General features: G+C 43.9%; 2 protein-coding genes across 2 annotated transcripts in view; one reads left to right on the forward strand and one right to left on the reverse strand.

Moving 5' to 3' along the window:
- The window catches only part of AVEN (apoptosis and caspase activation inhibitor), a 179,869-nt gene extending 166,294 nt beyond the window's left edge, over positions 1-13,575 (forward strand). The window contains exons 3-6 of the mRNA XM_057721475.1: positions 4,115-4,185; positions 9,058-9,153; positions 11,914-12,274; positions 13,084-13,575. Of these exons, the coding sequence (XP_057577458.1) occupies positions 4,115-4,185; positions 9,058-9,153; positions 11,914-12,274; positions 13,084-13,199 (644 nt within the window). The 3' untranslated portion in view covers positions 13,200-13,575. The remainder of the gene's footprint in view (positions 1-4,114; positions 4,186-9,057; positions 9,154-11,913; positions 12,275-13,083) is intronic.
- A 354-nt stretch (positions 13,576-13,929) lies between these two features.
- Positions 13,930-26,238, reverse strand: part of RYR3 (ryanodine receptor 3) — a 361,967-nt gene continuing 349,658 nt past the window's right edge. Inside the window, 7 exon segments of the mRNA XM_057721476.1 lie at positions 13,930-14,663; positions 15,626-15,677; positions 17,938-18,038; positions 18,472-18,536; positions 19,862-20,018; positions 21,377-21,511; positions 25,878-26,024. Coding sequence (XP_057577459.1) covers positions 14,568-14,663; positions 15,626-15,677; positions 17,938-18,038; positions 18,472-18,536; positions 19,862-20,018; positions 21,377-21,511; positions 25,878-26,024 — 753 coding nt within the window. The 3' untranslated portion in view covers positions 13,930-14,567.

Genomic DNA, 26,238 nt, shown 5'->3' on the forward strand with positions numbered 1-26,238 from the left:
TGCTAAGCCCGAACTCCTAATTTATTCTCCACCAGCCTTTCCACTTTGGTAACCACAAGTCTGTTTGCTATGTCTGGGTCTGTTTCTGTTTTGTAAATAAATTTGTATCATTTTTTAAGAGTCCACATAGAAGTGATATCATATGGTATGTGTCTTTGACTTACTTTACTTAGTATGACAATCTCTAGGTCCATCCATGTTGCTGCAAATGGCATTATTTCATTCTTTTTATGGCTGAGTAATATTCTAGTGTGTGTGTGTGTACACACACACATCTTTATCCGTTCAACTGTCAGTGGACACGTAGGTTGCTTCCATATCTTGGCTATTGTAAATAGTGCTGCTGTGAACACTGAGGTGTATGTATCTTCTTGAATTAGAGTTTTCTCCAGATATATGCCCATGAGTGGGATTGCTGGATCATATGGCAACTCAACTTTCAGTTTTTTTAAGGAACCTCCATACTGTTTTCCATAGTAGCTACACCAACTTACACATTTGCACCAACAGTGTAGGAGGGTTCCCTTTTCTTTGCATCCTCTCCACCTTTTATCATTTGTAGGTTTTTTAATGATGGCCATTCTGACTGGTGTGAGGTGATACCTCATTGTGTTTTGATTTGCATTTCTCTAATAACTAGTGATGTTGAACATCTTTTCATGTGCATTGTGCTCTGGTCGAAACATTCTTTCTGATTATTTTCAGAAGCATACTTAGGATCATATATATCTTTCTAATATTTTTGCTGCTTTCTACAATTAGTTGATTGAAAAAAATCTATCATTAATTTTGGCTCCAGAAATGTGGCAATAGAGCAATATTGTTGACTTTCATGGTATACAGAATTGTCTTATTTATTTGTTTATTTAGGCTGTGTTTGGTCTTCATTGCTGCACCCAGGCTTTCTCTAGTTGCAGCGAGCGGGGGCTGCTCTTTGTTGCAGTGCACAGGCTTCTCACTGTGGTGGCTTCTCTTGTTGTGGAGCACAGGCTCTAGGTGCGCAGGCTCCAGTAGTTGTGGCACATGGGCTCAGTAGTTGTGGCTCGCAGGCTCTAGAGTGCAGGCTCAGTAGTTGTGGTGCACGGACCAGGAATTGAACCCATATCCCCTGCATTGGCAGGCAGATTTCTCACCACTGCGCCATGAGGGAAGTCCCAGAATCATTTTGATATAACCTGTATCTCAGCTTTTATTGCATGTATACTAACTTCAGCTTTGTTGGAATAGAATAACATGGGACTTTTTATAACATAGGAAAAATATGAACTCTCAAGGTACATGAGTTTTGTTCAAATGCCCCGCCTCCCCTTTTTTTTTTTTTTTTTTAGCAGATTCTAATGAGTAAATTACTTCTTAATAATCATTGGATTTAGCAGGCCTGCTATTTTGGTATTCTTATCTGCAAAGTACAATATCATGGGATTTTGTTTCTGTTGCTCAAGCAGCCTATGTAATAGGCACTAGCTCTTCTCCATCTTGTTTGAGGATATGGTATAAGTACACAGCAAGGAGTTCCACAACTGCCTTGAAATTAGCCTTTGGCTGAAGGAGGAGGAGGAGGAAAGTGCTATACTCCTTTTATGCTTTCTGGTGCTGTTCATTGCGCTGTGCTGTAATGACTTTCTGAACACACAGCTAGTGACTGTGACCAAAACTTTGAATGCTTATGACTCCTAAGACACATTTCACCATGTGTGTTCCATTGTCAGCAATAGTTGGCTTTCCCTGTTCTTCACTGGGTTCCATTCTATACTTCTTCATTCTGATTCATCCTGTTAGTGTGAGAGACAGGAAGTCTCTCAGCCAGAGTATAAAGCAGGAGTGGAACTGAACGCATTGTGAATGCACCATGCTGTCTTATGTAAAGGAAGTCTCCAGTTGCTCCTTGCATTACTGTTATCTTGTACTGATTACGGATTATAGGACCTATGTAATCATAGGATTGCTTTTAATATAGACGTTCAGGAGTGCCAAAAATTAACACCATTGAATAAGGCATTCAGCTGTTCAACCAAGTTTAAAAAATCTACCAGATTGATTTTTAATTCATTCACGATTTATTTCATATATATATTAGCTGCTTGTATTTCTTATTCTCACCCCTCTTCCTGTTTTCCTACTAGGTGGTTTTGTTCTGGTTAATTCGCAAAAGCTCTTTGCTCCTAAGAGACAGGCTCTCTGCCTATGTGTGCTACAGATGTTTATCAGCGGCAAATAAGGTTGTATGGCTGCTATGTTTTAGGATTTTTTAAATGTTTTTTTTGTAGCCTTTCTATAGTCCTTTTAAAATATTAACATTGTATGTGGATACTTTATAAATATTTGTGCAATCACAATACGTACATGCACATATATGCTTATATATCCACATGCACAGATAAGACTTTTATTAATTCAGGTCCTTTATAATATAATTTTTGAGGGATGAAATTGATTTGCCAATGACTAATGGTAGTGATTTTACCCTTTCTCATGCTGAAAAGTGATGTTCTTGGTCTTTTTTACCTTGAATTTGACCTTGTCCGGTGTTAAAATGTTGTGATCCATGTGTTTTGGAAATGCTAGTGGTGTGGTGTAGGTTCTAATTTTATCTTTGTCTCTTTAATTCGGAATTTTTCACTTCTTTTTCCCCTCTTTTAAGTTAGAAGTAAAGAATGGATTTTATGGTTAAATAACACGAGAGGTATAATATCATAGCAGGAGGAAGTAGGCCTGTACCTGAGTCTTGAAGTATAAATAGGATATGAATGGGTAGAAGTGTGTGGGTCTTCCAGACAAGGGAGTTTTAATCCTTTAAAAAAGAAATGAGGATAGGATAGAAATTGCAGTATGTTCAGAATGTGAAAAGAGGCTGACTCTGGCAGAAAGTCTGAAGAAATAGGAAACAAATGTGGGTTAAGGAGGTAGGACCACATTTTGGAGGATCCTGAAAGCTAGGTGGAAAAATAATTATTTATAAATTGGCTATTCTTAATGTAAATGACCAGATAAGTACACATTTACAAAATAAGCCTTGTGTCAAAACTCACTGTGTGGAATCATCTGTCAAGCTTATCTTTTTTTTTTTTTTAATTTTTAAAAAAATTTTTTATTGGAGTATAGTTGCTTTACAATATTATGTTAGTTTAAACTGTACAGCAAAGTGAATCAGCTATATGTATACATATATCCCCTCTTTTTTGGATTTCCTTCCCATTTAGGTCACCACAGAGCACTGAGTAGAGTTCCCTGAACTATACAGTAGATTCTTATTGGTTATCTATTTTATATGTAGTATCAGTGGTGTGTATATGTCATTCCCAATCTCCCAGTTCATCCCCCCACCCACTCACTTTCCCCCTTGGTATCCATACCTTTGTTCTCTACATCTGTGTCTATTACTGCTTTGTAAATAAGATCGTCTATACCAGTTTTCTCAGATTCCACATATATGCATTGATATATTTGTTTCTCCCTTTCTGACTTACTTAACTCTGTATGACAGTCTCTAAGCTTGTTTGTCTTGATTCATTTTCCTTTTTTCCAAGAGCTCAGAGCGGTGCACCGTGAGTCACGTTAACAAATCTAATGCACATTCTTTGAGCTTTATTTTGCACCTGACATTCTAACCAGGTGATTTCGAAGTGATGGTTGAGGTTGGTAACATCGCCTCAAAGAGATATTTTAAGTCTGTATATAGTGGATCAGTTGAAAACTGCTTTCCTTCACTTCTGTTTTTCTCCTTCCTTTTCTGCTGTGCCCACCCCCAAAATCATAAATATGTTTCCTTGCATACGTTAAGCAGATGAAATGAAAATAATGCTAAAAATGGGGAGATGGCCATGTCTGCAGGCCTGGACTGTTCAGTTGTCTCTCAAGAAGCGTGTAAGATGGTGGCTTATTGAGAGTTGAATGAAGCAATGAGTACAGTTGCTGACAGTATTTTCAAGTGCCCACCATGCACAGACTGCTGTGGAAAGATGTGGAAGCCAGGACCTTCTATTGAATGATATTACTGAGTTTCAGATGGTCAGCTCTCTTCAGAAATGGCACTTTTCCTCCCAAAGGGAAATTTAGAGAACCGAGTGTTCTCCTTTGGCTTTGACATAACATGGTATGTTTCTTCTGTTCCTAGGGGACTCCTTCTCACAGTTCCGGTTTGCTGAGGAGAAAGAGTGGGAGGGTGAAGCTTCGTGCCCCAAACAGGTAAGATGGAGCTGTGTCTTGAAAGAGGATTGGCTCTTCGCAGGGCTGAAGACCGGCACCTTTTATGTTGTGGTTGAGATGGAGTCTTCACACAGAGAAGAATCTAGTAATTCATGTTCGGTTCAGCCTCAGTTCCCTAAATTGCTCAGAAAGTTTTCAGGGAGCTTAAGTTATACAGGTTCTTGGAGCTGGAGTTGACCTTTACACCTGTGTGAACTACTCATATAGATCATATGTGATTAGTTCATATAGACTGGGTTGCAGGGCCGAAAGCTTATAGTCACGATTTTGAGCAGATTACTTTGCCATTTGGCTTTCTTTCTTTTCCCTTTCTGTGAAAATTCACCTTAGGCTTGAGAATTATTCTCCCACATTGTTTTTGGTGTTAGGTAAGATGCTCCTTAACTTTATAGTTTTAAATAACTCTTCTTCTATAATTAGGAGAATAAAGCTATAAAATAAGAACAAATATCATAGAAGTCTTTCAGTGGATTGATAAAACCCACACACTTTACTTGCATTGTATTCCTGCCATGTTTTCTTCCCAAGGAGTTTTGATGATTCTCCAGGCAAGATTTCACTGATTCTTTCCATACAAGAGACAACAGGTATTCTCACCCTTTTAAAACGCACAGAGGATGAGTAAGTGGTGGCTTGGCATCTGCTCCCGACTCCGGGGCTAGAGCTTACTGTCTGATACAGTGATCAGACAGTCTGCCCACAGCTCCAGACAGGAGACCGAGCAGCAGACCCGACAGGTAAAGTGCGGGACCCTCCTCCCCGTTTTGCATTCAGCTCAGTACACACACAGTAGGCGGCTCACACCCCTAGCAACGGTCAGTTGCTTAGGATGGACGCTGACTTACCATAAAGACAGAGGGGAGGGAAGTGACTTGTAAAGTGACTGCCTGTCCATTTACAAAGAATATGTATTATAACATAGAAAAAGTTGGGAATTAAAAATATTTGTTTTTGCTTGAGTCTGTTTGGGCAGGCACCTGAATATGGTTTAGAATTCTAGGAGACGTTGTAAACAGACGAATGGAGATCATGGAAGAATTCAGTGAAAGCCAAAGAACTCGCATTTCAACTCCTTCGACCCATGTTGGCTATCAGAGAACATTTTAGTTATCCTGAGAGTTTCAGATAATTCTAAGGTTCTTCACATATCAAAACACATGTTCTTTATTGGATGCAGCTTATTTGAAGATGAATGAGACAGAGACCATGTTTGTTCACCGCCCTAGGCCCCTTACCTTAGCACAGTGGCTAACACGTGTTAGGTGATCAGTAAATATCTACATGATAAATGAAAAAGAATGCAACATAAAGTAAGTGGTATAATGAATGAACGAACGTAATACTGTGGGAGAAAGCTGCTTTGGGCTGGAAGTGATCGAGAGTAGGAGCATGGGATAAGCATCCTTTGAATGGTCCTTGGTGGATGAGTTGAGGTACTAGGACATGCCCCAAACGGAATTCATCACTTCACCATCAGGACTGTTTTGTGTCCCACTTCACTCCTCACTCAGTTCTCTTTATTTTTGCTTACTTGAGAGAGAAAAAGAAGAGGAGAATCTATTTGTTCCTCATGTGCTCCCCTGTCCCCAGTGCAGCCAGTGACATGAGGCAGTGAAGAGTTTGCCATTGGGTCCTGGTGGAGGTCCTCAAAGGGCATCCTGACAGGTGGCTTGCCTTCGTGTATTTGTGGCTCACGTGCAGGGTGAAGGGGACATGGCCTGGCCATCAGGATCCCTGCTTCCGCCATGTTGGCCCCATTTCCACAGGGGAGGTGGTCTCTTAGATCCATGCGTGGAGTTTTGAGACCTGTCCTTTGGACAGTGTGGGGACATGTGAGGAGGGAATGGGTGGGAGGAGAACTTCTTAGGGTGAAAAAAACAGGTCCATTATTTTTTGAAAACCATCTGAAGCTTTTTTGTCATTCCACTTTTCATTTTTGTTGATTAGTGACTTATTTAGTTAGTAGAGCTTCCTCAAGCAACCGCTGAGTTCTGGGTGACCTGCTGTGGTTCCTGAGTGCCTGGGTCCTGAGGGCACAGACTCCCAGGTCCACCCCTGAGAGCACAGTTCTGAGTGAGGCCTGGGACTCTGTACATGGAAAGCATCCCAGCTTGCTCCAAATTGTTGCTTGATCTGGGCGCTTCTGGCGTAAAGTATATTCGTGGTCCCTGAGTCCCCAAATGAATGTGGTTAGTGAGTGCTGTAGCCCCTGAGGAAGGTGTAATGGTCTGTTTAGAGGCTGTAACTGGAGTTTCCAGCAGGTTATTTCCTCACCAAATGGTGTACCTTTACACAGACACTGAGACTTGGAGTCTGATCGGGTTCCTGGACAGGGAGGAACCTTCAGGAATAGATTCTCACCACTCAGACCCAGTTCTTTGCACACTGATGCCGGAGAAGTGGGATGGAGGGACTTTGTTCTAACAGTCAAGGCTGGCCTCGCGCTCCCAGCCTTGGAGTCTGCAGGAGCGGAGGCAGCGGGGTGGCCAGGCTGCATGCTCCAACTGGGTGACCGTCAGGGTCGGCCAGGTGGGTGTGGGGACGGGGCTCTGCAGGTGAGGATGACCCATGGAGCAGAAAAGCTAATTCGTGGTGGTTATTCCAATTAAACCTGTTCTCAAATTCACACTTTACTATTACAAGTAATTCACTTTGGCTCCCTTTATATCTAAGGCCTTCAGCTTTAGCCCTTTAGGGGACAAACTGGTGACAGAAAAGGGAAAGTCTTCTTACACAGTGGCGTTTGATGGCAGGTTCTGGGCTCTGGGACCCCTGCAGGGAGAAGAGAAATCGCTGTGCTGGGCCGAAGTGTCTTAGGGGCCTCGTGGAGGTGGTGCCCTGTCAGCGGGGCCTTGGATGGTGGGTGGGAATTAGAGACGTGGGGGTGGGAGACACTTCAGCAGCTGAAGGCCCATCATTTGGGACTTGGCACATAAGCACAGTTGGGCTGCTCCCCGGATCTCACAGACTTTTCACTGGTAATGATATATACCTTGTAGCCATGTTGCACATGATGCAAAAGTGGGGAGGAAGTTTGGGCACTTCTAGCCGGACCCCAGCTCATCTCAGCAGTCCTTCTCTAGAGAGCCGAGACAGCAGCAGGTGAATGGTTGGCAGGCCTCGTGGAGGGAAAGTCCTCGCTATTTTATAGGCTGAAAGCAGGGGGTCTACACGGGTGACTTTGCGGACACCTTAGCAGCGGGAAGGGTGAGATTTCCAGTTTGTAATGTGGTGACTTACCTGTGTGTTAAGCATTCCGGATCACACCTTTCTAGTGGTTTGAGAAGGTTTCTCCAAATTTCGAAACAAAGACTGGCCATGCTGGTCTTGAGCAAGCACTTGGTGTGCTGTGTGCAGGACTGAGGTGAAGCCTGCACGTGTGCTGTATTTCCCACTCTCCTGCTTTGTATTCCTCCATCCTGCTCCGTAGATACTCTGAGTTTTTTTTAACTTTTTATTTTCTATTGGAGCATATCCGATTAACAGTGTTGTGACAGTTTCAGGTGCACAGCAAAGGGACTCGGCCATACATATACACGTAGCCCTTCTTCCCCAGACTCCCCTCCCATCCAAGCTGCCACATAACATTGAGCAGAGTTCCCTGTGCTATACAGTAGGTCCTTGTTGGTTACCCATTTTAAATATAGCAGTGTGTACATGTCCATCCAAACTCCCTATCCCTTCTCTCCACCCTCCCCACACTGATAACCATACATACGTTCGTTCTCTATGTCCGTGTGTCTCTATATTTTTAGACGTAAGTTCCTTTTTTTCCAGGGTGAGGGGCCACATCTGGTGCTGCCAACATTGCTTACCTCAGAGCTACCATCTCTGGAAACTTTCAGAAGGGCAGTTGAAAAGCTATATTGCTTCTTTTGATCGCTGTGTACTGCTCTTGTGGGGCCCAGGGGTTTGAGTGGATCTTGATTGAGTGTTGTTATGCTACTTAAGAGCACCAGGTATGACTCCCCACTTCCAGTCATTATACACCCATCTACCCAAGACATCCTTACAGTGGATTTGAGATTAGACTCGATGACCCCTGGATTTTCTTCACTAACTTGAAATCAGTGATTGTAGCATAAGGCATGGTTCAGCCTGGGTCTGTGATAGTCCTTGGTAGACAAGGTGGTCAGTAGTGTCTGCCTCTAATGTGAGGTCATTGTAACCACCTTTTAGTTTTTCCATCGCTTGGGTGGCCAGGGCACCTCAAAGCGGCTGTTTAGGAGTCAGGTGATAATCTGGAATGTTTTCTCAAATACAGTGAATTTGTGAGGGCATTGCCTGGATGGGACTTGGCATGTATGCATGAGAAGGGAGTCCAAGGGAGTTTTAGTGTTGGCCTCACACAAAGAGCTGCCATCTGGAGGGCGAGTTTCCATCCTCTGCTTTCTGGTTGGAAGAGAAGCATATGCCTCCTGGGCTCCTCTGGCTGCGCCTGGCAGCCCCATCTGACTGCTGAGATGGCTCTTCCCTGCTCTCCTGAAGCCCAGCCATCTGAATGTGGGGGAGGGGTCCAGCTAGATCTCATTACGTGCTTTGAATCTTTTTCAGTAATTCCAGGGTTTCCACAGTTTCCAGGTGATCATGCGGTCTCGATGTGAGGTGACCACCACCCTGCTGCTGCTCTAGCAGCCTGAGCTGTGGCTCAAGAAGGTGGTTTCGCTTTTGCTTGTCTTAATGCAGAGGTGGTAGAAATTAAAACCATATCAAGTGTGATTTATGATCCGATTCCTCCCAGTTGAAAGTAATGGATAATTTATTTACAGTTACTACCTAGTGTCTTGTGCTCTTTTATTTCTGAAAAGTCATATGTAATCATCTTGATCAATCTGTTTTTTCTTTACATAGAATTCAGCATTTTATGTGGACTGTGAGTCACTGGTTCGAGCCCTTCAAGAACTGCCTCTCTCGCTCCGACTCAATGTTGCTGCTGAATTGATCCAGGTAAAAACCCTGAGAGCATCTTGAGGCCGGTGTGAATTAGGGCAGGAGAAGAAAAAGTGAAAAAAATGCCCCTCTGCAGGATGTTTCAGACTCAGCTTTTCCTTTCATCAAGCTGAGGGTTTTGTATCAGGTAGAATTTCGTAAAGTTTTGAGGGAGAATGAAATACTTTTTAAAGATTTTTTGTTTTTTTTTAATATATTTGAAACATTTTAAAGGATCAAATGTAATGGAATTGAATGAAATCTAAAAGTATAGTCTGGCTTGTATTGTACTCACAGTGTTTATGTGCCAGGCGCTGTGTTAGGCGTGAAGGTTACAATGGTGCATAGACAGACTTGGTTCCTGCCCTCATGGAGCTTAATCTATTGGGAAAGATGGGTATTAATCAAGTTATCAAATTATAAGTACTGTGAAGGGGAATGTTCAGTGTGCTATGAGACTATGTAATAGTGAACCTGATCTACTTTGGTGTGATTAGGAATGGCTTTCCTGACGAAGTGACAGCTAAGCTGAGATCCAAAGTATAAGAACATTTGACTTGGGATTTAAAGAAGATTGACCCAATCAGATCTGCACTAACAATTGTGCTAATAATAATAAGAATAATAAAGAACATTCTGGCTACAGAATGGAGAGAGGACTGTGGGATTGGGATGGGTGTGTTCATGGGTAGATGCACGCACATGCAAGAGCAGAGCGGATGAGGAGAGGCAAATGAGGAGGCTACCGCACGGTCCAGGTGAGTGATACGGAAGCTTGGACCAGAGACGGCAGCGGATTGGACTTTACCAAGAGGTGTACTACAAAAGTAAAATAAACAGGACTTAGTGAAATACTGGAAGTGGAGAGGGAGCAGGCAAAGAATTCTAGGTTTTCCAGCTCATGCAACTTGGAAAGGGTCAGGCTTGGACATTATGAGTTTGTGTTTCTGAGTTGTCAGAGTAAAAGTATTAGTCAATTGGATGTAGAAATTTGTAGTTCAGAATTAAGGGCTGGACATATAAATCTGGGAGATATCAGTATAAGGTAGCTAAGAGGGGAGCCATTGAATTGGCTAAGAGAGGAGGGGCCCAAGGGCTGTACCTTAAGGAACTTTGACATTTAATTGTGCCTTCATTGGATGTTTTATAAATGTGAAACCCTGGGCAGTATTAATTTTAAATAGAATCCCAGCAACTAAAATGATCCGTTTTGCTCTGCACCTGAATGTGATGCTAAGCCTGAGCATGGCCATGAACTGGTTACCCACCCAGGTGTTGTTTCTGTGGCACTTACCTCAAATTTAGGGCAGCGAGTAGATTTCAGGGCTGGAGGACTCTTAGGGGCAGAGAAATAGAGAGGGGACAGCCTTTACCTCTGATGAGAAATCACCCTGGGGCTTCTTTAGGAATGTTTGGGGTATTGGGGGTTGTCTTAGTGACTGGGCAAGTGCTACTTTTCCTCTTGGTGTCCAGAGGTGGTCAAAGTTCTGACATACTTGGTTTGGTCCCACACAGTGAGGAATGGTTAACAGAACACATCAGGGAAACTTTGAGATGAAGGTGATGGGGCCCCCAGGACTGAGGAGAGAAACGGGAAGTATTGGGAGCATTTGAAAGTGAAGGATGTTGTCAGTGGCAGGCCTTAGAGGAAAGATATGAAATAATTGTACTAGCTTGTCACTATTCAGCCAGATTTTCAAATTACATCCCCCCCAGTGTAGAGCAGTTATTCTCAACTGTGTGTGCACGTTAGACGCACCTGGGGAGTTAACAAACAAACAAAAACAATGCCAGACAGCCAATCCAGACCAACTGAATGATTGCAGGATTAGAACAGGGGACCACATCCCAGCTTTGCCCTGCACACCAACAATGCTGGATGAGTTTTTAAGCGCGTGTGTAAAGCCATATTGTCGTAAAAGCCCTGAGGAGTTATTAGGAAGCTGGGTCTGCTCAGGATGTGTAAATGTACACGTGAGGGGACAGTAGCAGCTGCACGTCCTGAACCTACCCCCCTGACGCCAGGCTAGTCACTCCAGGCCTCCCTCCAGAACCATGGTTCTCAGCCTTCCTTACGTTACAGTCACCTGGGGGGAGGGTTTAACTGTACTAAATTGTAACATAGAAAAGTGCATGCTTAAGTCATGGAATCGGCATCCAGATCCAGAATCAGAATATTGCCACCACCCAGAACCTTCTCCCACCCAAACCACTGTCCTGACTTCTAATACTCAAGATTAGTTTTGTCTGTTTGAGGAGTTTTGACAAATGTAATCAAAGAGAGTGTTTTCTTTCATGTTTGGCAATTTTTACTCAAATAATGTTACTAATGGTCATCCTTTTCTTCTTGGTGAATCTGTTCCTCTGTATTTGTGCATTTTAGTACAGTGAACAGATCTGATTTGCTAATTACTTCTTGGTGTCTTTTACAAATGTTTGCCTCGTCGCAGGCTTAAGTATACATTTACGTAGACCTACCAGACTGTCCGTTCTCAGGCCAGTGACAGGAACGCATGAGCCTTTTGAGTTCAGCTCTGAGCTGGGTATCACACAGCTGAGGTGGGCACAGTGGGGAGGTCTCCCACATTTACCTCCCCCCTGCCCCAATCAGTAAGGGGGTTGCTGGGGCAGGGCCTGGATGGAGACACTTTGTGACTTTCCTGTCTGAAGTGAGTTTCCTACTCCACAAAGTCTGATGGCATCCTTTGCTTTAGTTTCTGCTTAAGCAAATACGGCAGGACTTGCATTTTTAACTCAGATATTGTGCTTCTCTTTCAGACCGCCCTTCCTGTAGAGCTTCCTCAGGTGAAACCAAAGAAAAATGCTGATGGCCAGGGATTGGGGATGCAGTTAAAGGGACCCGTGGGGCCTGGAGGAAAGGGGTCCATCTCTGAGCTGAAATCTGCCGCTGCTGGTGGTCCCATGTACCTGGGTAAAGATAGCCCAGGACTGGGCCCTTCCAAGCGTTCTCAGAACCCCACTTCCCTGCTGCAGTCAGCAGCAGACCATTTGGAAGAAGAACTAGATCTGCTGCTTAATTTAGATGCTCCTGTAAAAGAGGGAGGTGACATCTTAGCAGACCAGACAGCTCAGGACCTGGAATCTGAGAAAGATGGGGAGGTGGCCCAAGAAGAAACAGGTATGGTTTTCATTGTATTCCCCATCCATCTCCTTGATTCTGGGTGTTTTTCTGAGAATAGCTTCACCTCAGTCACATCCCTGCACATCTTCATCAGTGTCTGACATCGATCTGCCCTTGTCCACTGACATCTATTACTGTGCTCACATCTTTGCTTCCCCCTGAGTTGACCTTTCTGACAACATTGCTCTCACTCGATATAGTGCGCTTCCAAAGCTGCTGCCTGCCTGACTGCAATCTTAAACCCAGGGCTGCAAATTGAACTCGTGCTGTAAAAGGCATTTAGATACTTGCGGCCTCAGCTGTGCACCAGCAGACCTTTTAATCGACTGTCTGAACAGGCCTGTTGACCAATTCTTCGTGCTTCTTGCTTGCTACTTCTATCCTATTTTTATTTATTTTTTACAAAAGAAGACTTCCCCACTTGTGCATGTTGTGAGATGGTGGCCCATTGGACAGGCAGAGGCCTAGCGACTGCCCCGTCCATACACTGCGTTCAGGACCCTTTAATGGCTTTCCAGGATCACTACAGTAGTAAAAAGGAAGCTAAGCTGTTGGTCTTTTTAAAAAACTAAACTGTCAAATTCAGCATCCAAATAAATAGAAGAGCAAATCTCTACCCCATTTATAAATTTGTTTAGGTATTATTGGATCTTCTTAGGGAGTAGGAACAATAATAGACTGTTTCCCCTTATCGTGAGCGAAATAATAATTTGGCTGGTTTCTGGCATGGATCAAACCCCAGGGAAGCGTTACCCCTCAATTCTGGAACTAACATGAAGTTGTTAACAATGCTTTTATTTTCTTAGGTCCTGCAAAACCGTCTGTGTTGGAAGGGAATAACGTGGCATCTGAGCAACCAAGTATATCCAAAAATGTTACTGAGGAAGAGCTTGAAGACTGGTTGGACAGCATGATTTCCTAATCACAATGGAGAAAAAAGAGAGAAAGAAAATGAAAAGTGCCTGAAGCCAATTTTGGTTGCCTTGTAAGGGCAGGCAGGCCCAAGGCTGTCCTTCCAGAATAGCTGGTTTACAAGCACAGCCCAAGCTCGTGTGGACATCACGCTTAGTGCAGTGGACGCCTACCTCCATGTTCAACATCTGAAATAAGACATTAAGAGGCTTGTCGCATTTGTTCTCTGGCTTGGTAACTGAATAGATTTCTTAAGGGCAGGAGATGTTATGGCCCTTGTTTCCAGTTTCTTCCTCTCAGTGTTTACAGTATAGCAGGTGCTGCTGATGAAGAAAGCTAAGCAACCAGGCATGCATTTTGCCAAAATAAACAAACGCTGGTCTGTGGATTTCTTTCTTTCTTGTGCGAGAGCCGTGGGATGTTAGTCTCATGTCCCTTTTCCCAGCAGTCACAGGGTGGCTGTAAATCACCCAGAAAAGTGGTGCGTTACAAGAGGCCAAACCATGAATTGGTGATTATGACTTTATTGCAGTGGGCACTTCATTTTATTTAAGGAGATTCACCTAAACAGAGCAGCTCCACTACTTACAAGGGAGACCATAAAGCGTTACTCAATTTGGCATAGGATTGAGATCTTTTTTCTGAATTTTCAGTACAGTACTTTTTTTCTAATAACAGCAGTTGACAAGCTGTTACTGAAAAAAAAAATCATATGAATACCCTTCGAGTGCAGTTTCATAAAGACAGACAGAAGAGCAACACAACTAATGGAACTGTCCATCTCGAACATAAACATAAAAAACTTGCATAGCTGTATCTAAAGAGGTTTTTAAGGCACTTAATCGATATTTCAGTGTCGACAAAGTGGTGGTGTGTTTTTTTTCTACTTCTTTAACTGCTTAAAGCTTTTCAAGCCAATTCTGGATACATTCACTAGCAAGTACCATGGGAAAAATTAGACTGCAGTTAAAATGATTTTTTTGGCGCTCAGACCATGAGTCACAAGTAGGATACCATCATGTGGCGTTCAAGTGTTTAAAATTACAGGTATAAAACTTCCTACTTCTCTAGCCCTTCCCTCAGTGGTGCCATCCCAACAAACTAGTTAGAAATGAAAACCTGGAAGGCTTTCAACTGGAACTTCCTTGGTGCTGTACCATCTTTTTTTTCCTTTTAACACTTTGACAGGTTATCTCCCACTGTGCACGTCCATTAGGCACAAAAAGCCAAATTAACTCCAAAATATCACAGATTTGTAACAAACACTTCCTTGTGAGGGAGGCATGTAGGAAACGTCACTTTTCACATGTGTTGCAGAACTGTAAGAGAAGGATTTTTATTGACCGTCCAGAATGGTGGAAGCTTCTTTCATTCCCATTTATCCAAGCTGATCTTCATACTGTTTCCGGAAGCAGTCACCAGCCGGGAAGAAATCCCAACACCTTTCTTGGTACATCTTCCAGACATAAGATTCCTGAAATAATGGGAACAAAGGACACTTCTTTATAAACCACAGTCAGCTGAAACCCAGTTTATTTTCCCTCTATCTGTGTCCCTTTGGGGATACTGACGTGGCTATAGATGCTCAGCTGGCACATTCTTTCTTGCTGTATTCCCAGCTCAGGCTGTTTTGGAAGCAAGAAGCCATTTCTCCTGTCTCCTGACCCCCCCCCCCCCCCCCCCAAAACAAAAACAAAAACCCACAATGAAACCAACGCAGTGCTTGCCACTAAAAATACTTAAAGATTTAGCCGTGGGTTGACTCCATGTCATCTGTAATTGGTACAAGGCAGAATGTACGACGAAGGAGCACTGAGTGCCTGCCGCTGAAGCAGGTGCCCAGAGAGCCAGATCTGGACACCAGCTGCCTCTAAGGGGCTGAGCTGCGAAGTTTTCCTACAAATCTGATGATGTCTGAATATTTGGTAACCTACCTTTTCCTGCCCTGTTCTCCGTCTTTGCATTTCTTTTTCATACTTAGCCACAGAATCCCTGTGACACATACTTTCGCTCACACCCACACGCCCGCGTCCCCGTGTCCCCCACACAGGAGGTCGCTGTCTGTCGCACCATCTCACTCTGACGCTCCTGCTCTTTGTTGGAGCCGCCCACTCGGCTTCGCATTGTCTTTTTCTCTGTAACGTTCTCCCCACCTCCAGCTATTCTACTCTGAAGCAGCAACCATAAGGGTTTAGAAACTGTCAGTGTTTGTGGGGAAGGATAACCAGGGGGTTATTTTGGAATAGGTGGGAGCTGTCTTAGAATTTTGGCTTCAGTCACGAAGAGATGGTGGAACAATGCAGAAAGCAGTGGGAACGTGCACGGAAGAGACGAATGGGATCATGTCTCTGTTTCAGGTACCCTGGGCTCTGCGGAGTCGCGACCTAGGAAGGGGACGTTTAACACAAGGGTGTGATTCTTAAAAATAGTTCTCACCTGACCCGTGTGCTCTGTTTCATCTTTATTAATCAAATACATCAGGAAGAACCTGGAACAAGGGAAGACAGTTTAACAACTGAGAAAAAGACAAGATTAGACACTGTGGTTAGGAAACCAAAGTTCATTTACTCTGTGAAGTGAACTGGAGAGAGGATCAAATACATCATTTAGCACTATGCTGACGACTCTACCTTCCAGGATTAGGGAACTGTGGCAGGATGACACACACCATCATCTAATAATATACCTTTATCTCAAGATGAGCCTGTGAGGAGAGGTCCTTTTTACTGCCATCAGACCTTCAGCTAAGATCACTTGTGAGGAACCATTTTAGCTACCGTTTCATTGTTTAAAAAAATCCTAATGTAAGCAATAAAATGGTAACCAGAACTCTTACCATATAATTTTTAGTAGGCCAGTTTATCATCTTATAAGAATGTGGAATTGAAATGATGTGTCTCAAAGATGTCACAGAAAAGTAAAAAGTATCAATATTTAATCTCATTCAATTGCCTTCATGCTTCCAGAAGTATAGTTTGTTTTTACAGCCCACGGAGAAAGGCCAGTGTTTTTTACTTGCTCTAACTGGGATGTGTCTGAGTCTGTCTGTCTGGAGCACGCAAGTATCCCAGGAGGCTGGGGCTGACCCCTCAGTGCACATTGCATGATCCCAGAGACAGCTTCCAAAGGAACCAGCCCTGCGCCCTTCAGGAAAAGGACTGTGAGGCTGGTGGAAGGAAGAGAAAGCAAATAGCATCCTTGTGAGGGCGGGGAGAGCCTGAGCCCCAGATTTTGAGTTCTCACAGGGTATTCTTAGGTTTATAGTCCCAGATTGTGGCCCACAGTAAGGCAATAAATCTGTTAGGTTCCTTTCTTCCTTTTCTTTGATCAGCCTAAGAAAGGAGGCACGGCCAATACCTTGTCATGTAGGACATTATTGCTTTCCTAGCACATTTATTTGACAAAGCACCATCTTCAGCGGGGAGTGTCAAATGTGAATAAGACAGGCTCTCTCCACTCAGGCTTGCTATTAGAAGGGCACAGAGACAGAAAATAGGTATGTTACAGAGTGCCATGGGAAGACCTTGAAGGGGTCCCAACCCAGGCACCATAGCACTGCCCTCTTATTCTTCTCTATTCACTGGCCTGACATGAGCCATGGGTTCACCTTTTCTAGAAGGACATCCATCCTGACCATCTGCATGGAGATGTAAACAGCAACGAATGCTCATGGCTGAAGGAAAGGTATGCTAAAGTTATTTTTTTGAAACCTGTGTTTCTGTGTTAAGAAACTCATTCTAGCAAAAAGACATACCCTTTCTACTTCTCTTTGACAGTAGCACTTTCCCCAAAGGCAAGGCGTGTTCTATCCTAAAGAAAGGTTAGGATTTTCTAGACAATACATGTAGACACAGAAGGGAAGGGCCAGGCCAGGGAGCAGAGCCCAGCAGTTTCTTTTCTTGAAAATGATGATCACTTCGAGAATCTGAATTGTCAGGTGATCTCTGTTCCCTACAAATTCTGTACGTTATAAGTCTCCTAGACCGTCCATGGCACACAATTGGCTCTGAATACCTTGTTCTTGAGTGAAATAGTCATTATTTGCCTACTGGGTGCCTGACCTCAAATGCTGGGATAGAGCAGTGTGAAAACATGCACATCTAAAAAACAAAACAAAACCCTGCTCTCAGGGAGCTTAGGTATTACTAGGAGAGGATAGACATATGAGGCCTGGAAACTGACCCTGGCATCCAGCAACATGCAGGTCACTGGCCGCCTTGACAAGAGCAAATGAGAATTGGGGGGTGGGGGGTGGGGGGGGGGACGAGGAAGGCCTGACTGGAGAGGGTTCAAAGGAGAGTGGAAAGAGAGAAACTGGAGACCCTGAAGGTGCACACGTTTCCAGTGTTGCTGGAAGGGAAGGAAAAGTGGGGCCATAGCTTTTTTTCTTTGTTTAGGATTAAAAAGTATTTAATGGTAGTAGGAAAGATCCAGCAGAGAGAAAACTTGCTAGCGTTAATATGACCTTGATTGAGAAGGAGTGGGATCTAATTCCAGGTTGAGGGGGTGACATGTGCTTGGAGCAGAAACAGTCAGCAACACATGTCTGTCAATACAGGGGAGGGGCAGGGTATATGGACAAAGATACGGGCTCGTGGGGACTCCTGCAAGTTCTTTCCTAGTTGCCTCTACTTTCCAGAGACCAAGGAGGAAAAGGCTTCGGCAGAGCGTGAACTAAATGATGTAACTGTATTTTACTCACGGCTCCTACCCCCGCCCCGTCACCTCTGCTGCCCAAGGATACTCACAAGTAGTTGGCTAAGTTGTGCTCTTGTAAGGTGTGTGTTTCAAAACCATGAGGGGTCGTGTCAAAGTAGTCATTGCCAATCCCACAGATGAAACATTTAGTCTAAGAAAAAGAGCAGGCAGAAAAGGTATGAGTAGGCGTGACATTACAGGCAGGTGGGCAAAGGGTGATGATCTCCGATTGAATTGAGAGACACTGAAAAATATTTGTCTTTCATGCTTTAGGCTGTTAGTCATCTGCTGCATAGTGTCACATACCTAGGTTCCAGCTAGCAGAGGGTACTTGCTCCCCACCTATGCAGGGGGAACAGCAGAGGCAGCAGGCGGGGGGTGGGGCAGGGTATAGAGCACAGAGGGTGGAGCAGAAGAAATGCCCAGAGCTGGCAGATGGGCACAGAGAAGAGGACAGGCGTGGAAAACAATCACGGTTGGTAATTTTGCCTAGGGCTGTCCCTAAGTAATAGTAGAGCCTATTGTTTAAAAAAATCCACTTGCTGTGAGATACAGAAATCAAGTTGGGAGTCGCAGAACGGTACCTCCATATCCTCTCGTACTTGTTCCTGCTGGTCTCTCAGCTCCCCAAAAGCATCAATAATAAGACCTAGAATTTTAAATACAAAGACAAAACAGGTTGAATAACCTGTTTAGTAGTTCGGGGCAGAGGCCACTTTGTTTTGGAAAAAAAAAAGTGAATTATAAAGCTGAACAGTACAATTCAAGCAAACTCAGAAGAAACACTTGTGTTCACAGATGCTGCATCTTGGTGAACCATTTTCTCATGGTTCCCCTGACCCCACTTCTCTGCAGTGTTTGATGCTAACTATCCACTCCTCCTCGACTGTCTCTCTTCTCATCCTTCCTTGTCCTACTGTTGGCGTGGCCCTTCCCTTTCTGTCTTCCTTATGGGCTTTCCCTCTTCGAGCCCCTTAGGCATTGATGGGTATCAGTCAGGGCTCCTCCTCAGCTTCTAGGCTTCTCTTTCTGGGAAATCTCAACACCCACATCTCTGACCACCACCACCACTAATGGATCCCATTTCTTTTATGTCTGTATTCATTCATATTTGTTTTTGTGTGTCCTTATGATATTTAATATTTCTGTCCGACTCCATTCCTGCCTTGTCTCCTGAAAGACCCATTACAGTTAACTGCTTATTAGCCCTCAACACCTGCACGGCTCCTCTGTACCTCAATCGGCATGACTCAGAGTAAACCCACCCCCATCCTTCTCTAATTCCTGACAAGCTACTGGCTAAAATGCCAATACCTCTCCCTGCAAAGAAGGGAAACACATGTCACCCTCTCATAGCTCCTCTTTCTGCTCCTTCCCCACCCCACTGCCTGGGAGGAAAGTGATCAGGGCAGGAGTCATGACGATGTGGGGCAACACCAGCCACAGGAGGCGTTTAGGAAGCGGAAAGGGAATGAAACGATGAATTCAGAGTGGGCCGTGAAGGAGGGGGTCCTCTGTAAGGATGCTCGAGTTCCCTCTGTCAGTGCCTGGGTGTATCTTTGGCTTTATAGATAGTAGACATTCAAGAAACATCTGCTGAATTTTTTTTTTTAAGTTGCCTTGAAGGTTTTTATTTTTTAATTTTTATTGGAATATTGTTGCTTTACAATGTTGTGTTAGTTTCTACTGTACAGCAAAGTGAATCAGCTATATGTATACATATATGCCCTCGTTTTTGGATTTCCTTCCCATTTAGGTCACCATAGAGCACTGAATAGAGTTCCCTGAGCTATACAGTAGGTTCTCATTAGTTATCTATTTTATACATAGCGTCAATAGTGTATGTGTATTTGTTGAATTAACAAGTGAATACACAGACCTCTTTACAGGAAACAGTTAGGTCATAGACGGTGGAGAGGTGAAGAGAACTAGACTGACTGAGCTCTGTGCAGATGGCATAATGGGCAAGCGTACCTTGGATGATGGCCAGCAGGATGACGATGACGAAGAAGAAGAAGGTAATGTCAAAGACGATGCGGTACATCTCATAGGGGTCCCCAGCAGGGTCTTCAATTTCATCGCCGATGCCCCCTCCAGCTCTCACTCCCACGTACATGTGGAACAGGTAACACTAGAGAAGAGAAATAACGGTGATTCAGGTGGAAGCCGCAGAGTTTCGTTTGTTTTTACAGAGATGGTCAGATCATTCATGTAATTAGATCAAAATATAATTAGATCAACACATGACAGCTCTGAGGCAGGAGAAGGGTCCTCTTGACAAGACTATATTCATGCTGCTAACTCTGTCCTCTACATCCGCTGGTTAGGTTGGTGTCTATAAAGATGGAAAAACTGCTGTTCCATGTAGCCTTTAAAGGGTATATTTTGCTGTTTCCTTAAAAGCAGGTTTGAACTCTTTGACACACACATGAGAATTCACTCTCGGCGTAATTAAGTGAAAAGAACTTTTGGCCCTGATGAGGATGGCATATGCCAGAGATGAGTCTTCTCTCATTGAATTTAAAGCGCCAGCCTGGACCCGGGGCCGGGCTACAGGCTCCGGGAAAAGGCCTCCCCTACGTGGCATCCTCCACACACCGGGGAGGACAGGGCTCCCCGCAGCACCTCCTCCCAAGTGCCTGTGTGCTCCAGATAGGCACCTGGGCCCAGGCTCAGAGAGCAGGCTGCCCTCTGTCTCTCCTCCTGGCTGCGGTGGCTTCGGCGTGGCAGTGGGGCAGTCTTACGGCGGGTGAATCAAAAGCCAGGGGCAGCATGGAGCCCGTGCTGGCCCCACTGTTGCTCCTGTGACTGCAGTGTTACTGTCTCATGGGATGCTTGCCCCAGGAAAGCATATGGAGAGTTTTTAGCCAAAAAGTGTATCTGTCTTCTGGAGAAATGATCACAGGCGGGGGCGGTGCCCTGTCACCTGTCTCTGATACACACGTTCTTTTCCTGAAATCTGGTCGTGATAAATGTCTAGAGAGGCTACTGCCGCTGTGCCGGCTCGCCCTGAGCGGTGCCCTTCTATCCCCGCAGGGGCTGACCTGACAGGAAGCCCACCCTACCCTGCTGCCCCATCCCCGCTGCCCCCGACCCGATCCTGCTGCCATGACGTCTTTCAGGTGACACGGCTGTTCTGAAACAAGCCCCACTGGCTTGCTGAAATCCACTGACCACCAGATTCATGGGACTTTGCTCCTAGTTCTCAGAGACAGAGAGTCAAAACTTGACTTCCATGAGATACGGACACAGGTAATTCCCATCTTCGCCACACACAGATGTGGATGGATGGTGCCCTGCTTAGCTGTGTGCTTCTCTTTCCACCTGGGCCCAACAAGTGGTCTATTCCATCACTTCCGTCTTTCCAGGACCCGCCTCCCTTTCGGACCAGACATCAGTATTCTACTGTCATCTCTGTCCTGCTCTATCTCCACTCTGCTTTGCCCTTCTGTCCCAGCCAGGCCAGGCGGCCCTGCAGGGAACTCTCACCGTCATCATGTCGTCACACTTCATGTCGGGCTCGTCATCATCTTCACTTTTGTTGTAGAACTTGCGGAAGAAGTTGAACGCCACCACGGTGTAGAGGTAAACCACCACAGCCAGGAGACCGACAGTCAGGACCAACTGAGAGTGGAAAGAGAGGGAACAGGGGGTGGGTCTTCTCCACCTTGAAAGGTTGGTGGGAGACTCCGAGAAAACCGAGAGGAAAGGGGAACGATGAGGGGTCTGGAACAAAGGCTGTCATACTGCAGGTGCTGAAGGAAAGCAAGATCATAGAAACAGGCTTACTGGGAGAAAAGAGTAATGATGGACTGTTATGGAACAAAGGTGTCCCCCAGAATTCATATGTTGAGGTGCTAACCCCCAATACCTCTGAATGTGACTGCATTTGGAGATAGGGCCTTTAAAGGGGAGATTTCATTAAGATGAGGCCATTAGGGTGGGCCCTGCTCCAATCTGACTGGTGTTCTTACAAGAGGGGGAGGTTAGGACTTACAGGGAGAGATACCAGATAGCTGTATGCACTGAAGGATGATCAAGTGAAAAGCAGCAAGAGGCAGCTAGCTACACGCCAAGGAGAGAGGCCTCAGAGGAAACCAAGCTGCCCATACCTTGATCTTGGACTTCCAGCCTCCAGAGCTGAGAGGAAATCAATGTCTGTCATCTAAGCTGCATCTTCAGGATTTGGTTAAGGCAGCCCAGGCAGACTGCCAGCTGACGTACTGCACGGGGTGCATGCAAACTACACAGGGATTGAAGGATGAAAATAGTGATGGCACTCTGAGGATGGCTACTTTGTTTTTCCACAGAGATAGCAGTGACCCAAGGCTTCACAATGTAGCTCTTACTCTAATGCTGCTTTTATTTGTTTGTTTCATTGAAGTATAGTTGATTTACAATGTTGTGTTCGTTTCAGGTGAACAGCACAGTGATTCAGTTATACATATATATATTTCTTCTCTATATTCTTTTCCCTTAGAGGTTATTACAAAATATTGAGTATAGTTTCCTGTGCTGTAAAGCAGGTCCTTGTTGTTTACCTATTTTATATACAGTAGTGTATATATGTGAATCCAAAACTCCTAATTTATCCCTCCCCACCCGCTTTGGTAACCGTAAGTTCTAATGCTGCTTCTAAAGAAACTACAAGAAATTAATATAACATTGTAAATCAACTCTACGTCAATAAAATTTTTAAAAAATTTAAAAAAAGAAACTATAGATCCCTTAGGCTGGTGGGTATCCCTACATCACAATATTTTATAACTAACTACGAACTGGATAACTGTCACAGCTTTGAAGTTACTCTAAGAATTATGATGGTTGAGCAGAGTGACATTTTTCACAACAAAGAAACCTGCCTTGGACCTTTGCCGGGGTTATAGGGCCTGTTTGTTTCTCGGCTTTCAGAGGCACTGTGAATGAGGACTGCACAGGACCCACTCATCGGGCCTACGCCAGGGACTAGGTGCGGGGCTGGAGCCCTCAAGATCAACAGCACAACGTCTTTGCCCTCAGTTTGCTGCACAAAAGAGAGGGGGCAAGATAAGTGCCAGAACAGACATATTCAGGGGCTTCTTGAACAATGAATTTAGTAACTTAAACCTTGGATAGCAGACCTCACAGAATAGCAGCTGGTTTAGAAAAAGAGAAAGAACCTGGGCTTTGCACCAAGGAAGAAATGGGGTTGAACCTAAGTTCTGCCACTCAGCAGCTGTGTGCTCTTGGGTGAAATAGCCTCTTTGAGCCTCCGTTCTCTTCTTTCTCAAGTGAGTGTAACATCTGCCTCACAGGGTGGTTGTGAGCCATGGCAACATCTGGCACATAGCACAAGCTGGGCACGTTTTTTTTTTAACAACCTTGCCAGAGTTTCGTCAGCAAGCCCACATATGCAATTCATTGTTCAGTAAGTGCCGGCGAGGGGGTGGAGAAAAGGAAGCCTCCTGCACTGTTGCTGGGAGTGTAAGTTGGTACAGCCACTATGAAGAACAGTATGGAGTTTCCTTCAAAAACTAAAAATGGAGCGACCATGTGACCCAGCGATCCCACTCCAAGGCATATGCCCGGAGAAAACCATAATTTGAAAAGACGCATGCACCCCAATGTGCAGCACTATTTACAATAGCCAGGACATGGAAGCAACCTAAGTGTCCATCAACAGAGGAATGGAAAAAGAAGATGTGGTACATATACACAATGGAATATTACTCAGCCATTAAAAAGAACAAAATAATGCCATTTGCAGCAACAAGGATGGACCTAGAGATTGTCATACTGAAGGAAGTAAGTCAGACATAGAAGGGCAAATATCATATGATATCGCTTATATGTGGAATCTAAAAAAAAAGGGTACAAGTGAACTTACTTACAAAACAGAAGTAGAGTCACCGATGTAGAAGACAAACTTATGCTTACCAGGAGATAAGGGGTGAGGGATAAACTGGGAGATTGCGATTGACACATACACACTACAATATATAAAAAAGATGATTACTAAGAGCCTAGAATAAGCAGCACAGGGAACTCTACTCATTACTCTGAAATGGCCTATATGGGAAAAGAATCTAAAAAGAGTGGACATACGTTTATGTATAACCGATTCATTTTGCAGCACACCTGAAACTAACAAAATATTGTAAATCAACTATACTCCAATAAAATTTTTTTTAATTAAAAAAAATTCTTTAAACTTCATTTATGGTACAGTTTTGTATAATGCCATTAAGCAAAATCAATAAAATTTGAACTTTCAATATCTGAGTGAAGGGGAAGAAAAGAATTCTAAAAGAACATATTGGATAACTGGCATTCCATAAATTATGTTTTGGGAAACGCCACCTTTATAGGATAAAACTTCCCAAGACACACATGGAAAAATAATACACAATGCCCTCTCTCCTAGGAACCTATAAGGAAGTATTTACCACTCTCTAAGCAAACATCTATATCACAGGTTCTGTTATCATCTCCCCAGACTTTAGCTTCTTGTATGTGGCAGCAGATTTCTATCTCCAGCTTTCCTCCATTCCTTTTAGTGTCAACCAAGAAAGTGTTGCTGCTACCAGAAGCCTAGAAGAAATAGTCATTGTAATACCTGATGAGCTAGCACCCTTTCATTTTAGAACAATTAAAGGATTAATCTGACTTTTTTTTATGGTTGGAACTTTTATTTTTCAAGGTGTATAATGTGATGATTTAATATATGCATATAAAGTCATCACCATAATCAAGTTAATTAACATATCCATCACCTCACACAGTTACCATGTATGCTGGGAACACCTAAGATCCACTTTCTTCACAGATTTCAAGTATACATTACAATGTTTTTGACTATAATCACCATGCTTTACATTAGATCCCCAGAACTAATTTATTTAATAACTGAAAGTTTGTACTCTTTGACCAATACTCCCCGCTTCCCCCAACACCCTCAGCCCCTGGTAACTACTGCTCTACTCTCTGGTTCTAGAAGTTTGCCTTTTTAATGATTCCACATATAAGTGACACCATATTTGTCTTTCTGTGTCTGGCTTATTTCACTTAGCATAATGCCCTCTAGGTTCATCCATGCTGTCACAAATGGAAGAATTTCCTTTTTTTAAATGGCTGAATAATATTCTACTGTATTTTCATAACAAATTTTGTTTATCCATTCACCCGTTGATGGACACAGGTTGTTTCCATATCTTGGCTGTTGGGAACAATGCTGCTATGAACACGGGAATATAGATCTCTCTTCGAGATACCGATCTCATTTCCTTCAGATATATATGTACACCCAGACATGGAACTGCTGGGTCATATGGAAGTTCTCTGTTTAATTTTTTGAGGAACCGCCACACTGTCTCCCGTAATGGCTGTACCAAGCTGGGGACATATTAACTTCCTTTTTTTCTCCCTCCTCCTGTAAAGATTTAGAGATGTGAGGGAACACGTCTCATTCATGGATTTGCACTTAATGAGGAATACAATGCTAGGGAGTTTGAGTTTGTTGACAGGAGGAGCCATTAGAGGACTTTAATCGAGGGACTGACCCTGACAATTCTGTAGAAGACAGACTGGATATTGATGAGCATGGATACAGAGCGACGACTATATAGGTGTATGCAGACATGCACATATACATGTAAATATGTATTTAGCTACATATGTCCACATATATACACATATAGCTGTATATGTGTGTGTATATCTGTATATATCTAAGTCATTGATTCTTAATTGGAAGCATGTATCACAAGAACCTAGGGACTTTTCTAACAACATATATGAAACTAAATGTTAGGGGTTTCTGAATCAAGATCTTATGCTTCTTAAGTGATGGCTGCAGTTTTGCAAAACCAATCACTATTCATTCAAGTGCTTGGCCAAGAAAGGTGTGACACATACCTTCCTGTCACACACTAGAGCACTACCTGTCACTGGTTATGTTTTTTCCTATCCATATCTAGGTCCCTCCCGTTCCACACCAATATAAACCCCATACCTGTTTGCCGTTGTGAGTGACAGATGACAGAATAGTCCTCAGAGTCTTGAAGCCCATGGCGATATCCAGCAGATGAGCAGCGAAGAAGAAGTTGTTGTAGTGGCCCAGGACTGACATGGTCGTGTACCAGGCGAGGTAGAGAAAGGACTGGGGAAACAGAAGAAATCGAGCGGCTTTTCAGGCATTCATGAAACCATTTTTTTCTCATCTTTGGGGGCTGAGGTACTATGAACTGGCTCAAGAACTGCCAAGTGAAGCCCCATCTGCCCTACACTGCTGCACAAGAGAGAAGTGCCCCCCCACACCCTAGTCCCTATGTCTTCAACGAGCACTCCCTGCATCTCCCTGGGCTGCCTCTACA

The sequence above is a fragment of the Hippopotamus amphibius genome, chromosome 2 (genome assembly GCF_030028045.1).
Source record: "Hippopotamus amphibius kiboko isolate mHipAmp2 chromosome 2, mHipAmp2.hap2, whole genome shotgun sequence".
NCBI classification, from domain to species: Eukaryota; Metazoa; Chordata; class Mammalia; order Artiodactyla; family Hippopotamidae; genus Hippopotamus; species Hippopotamus amphibius.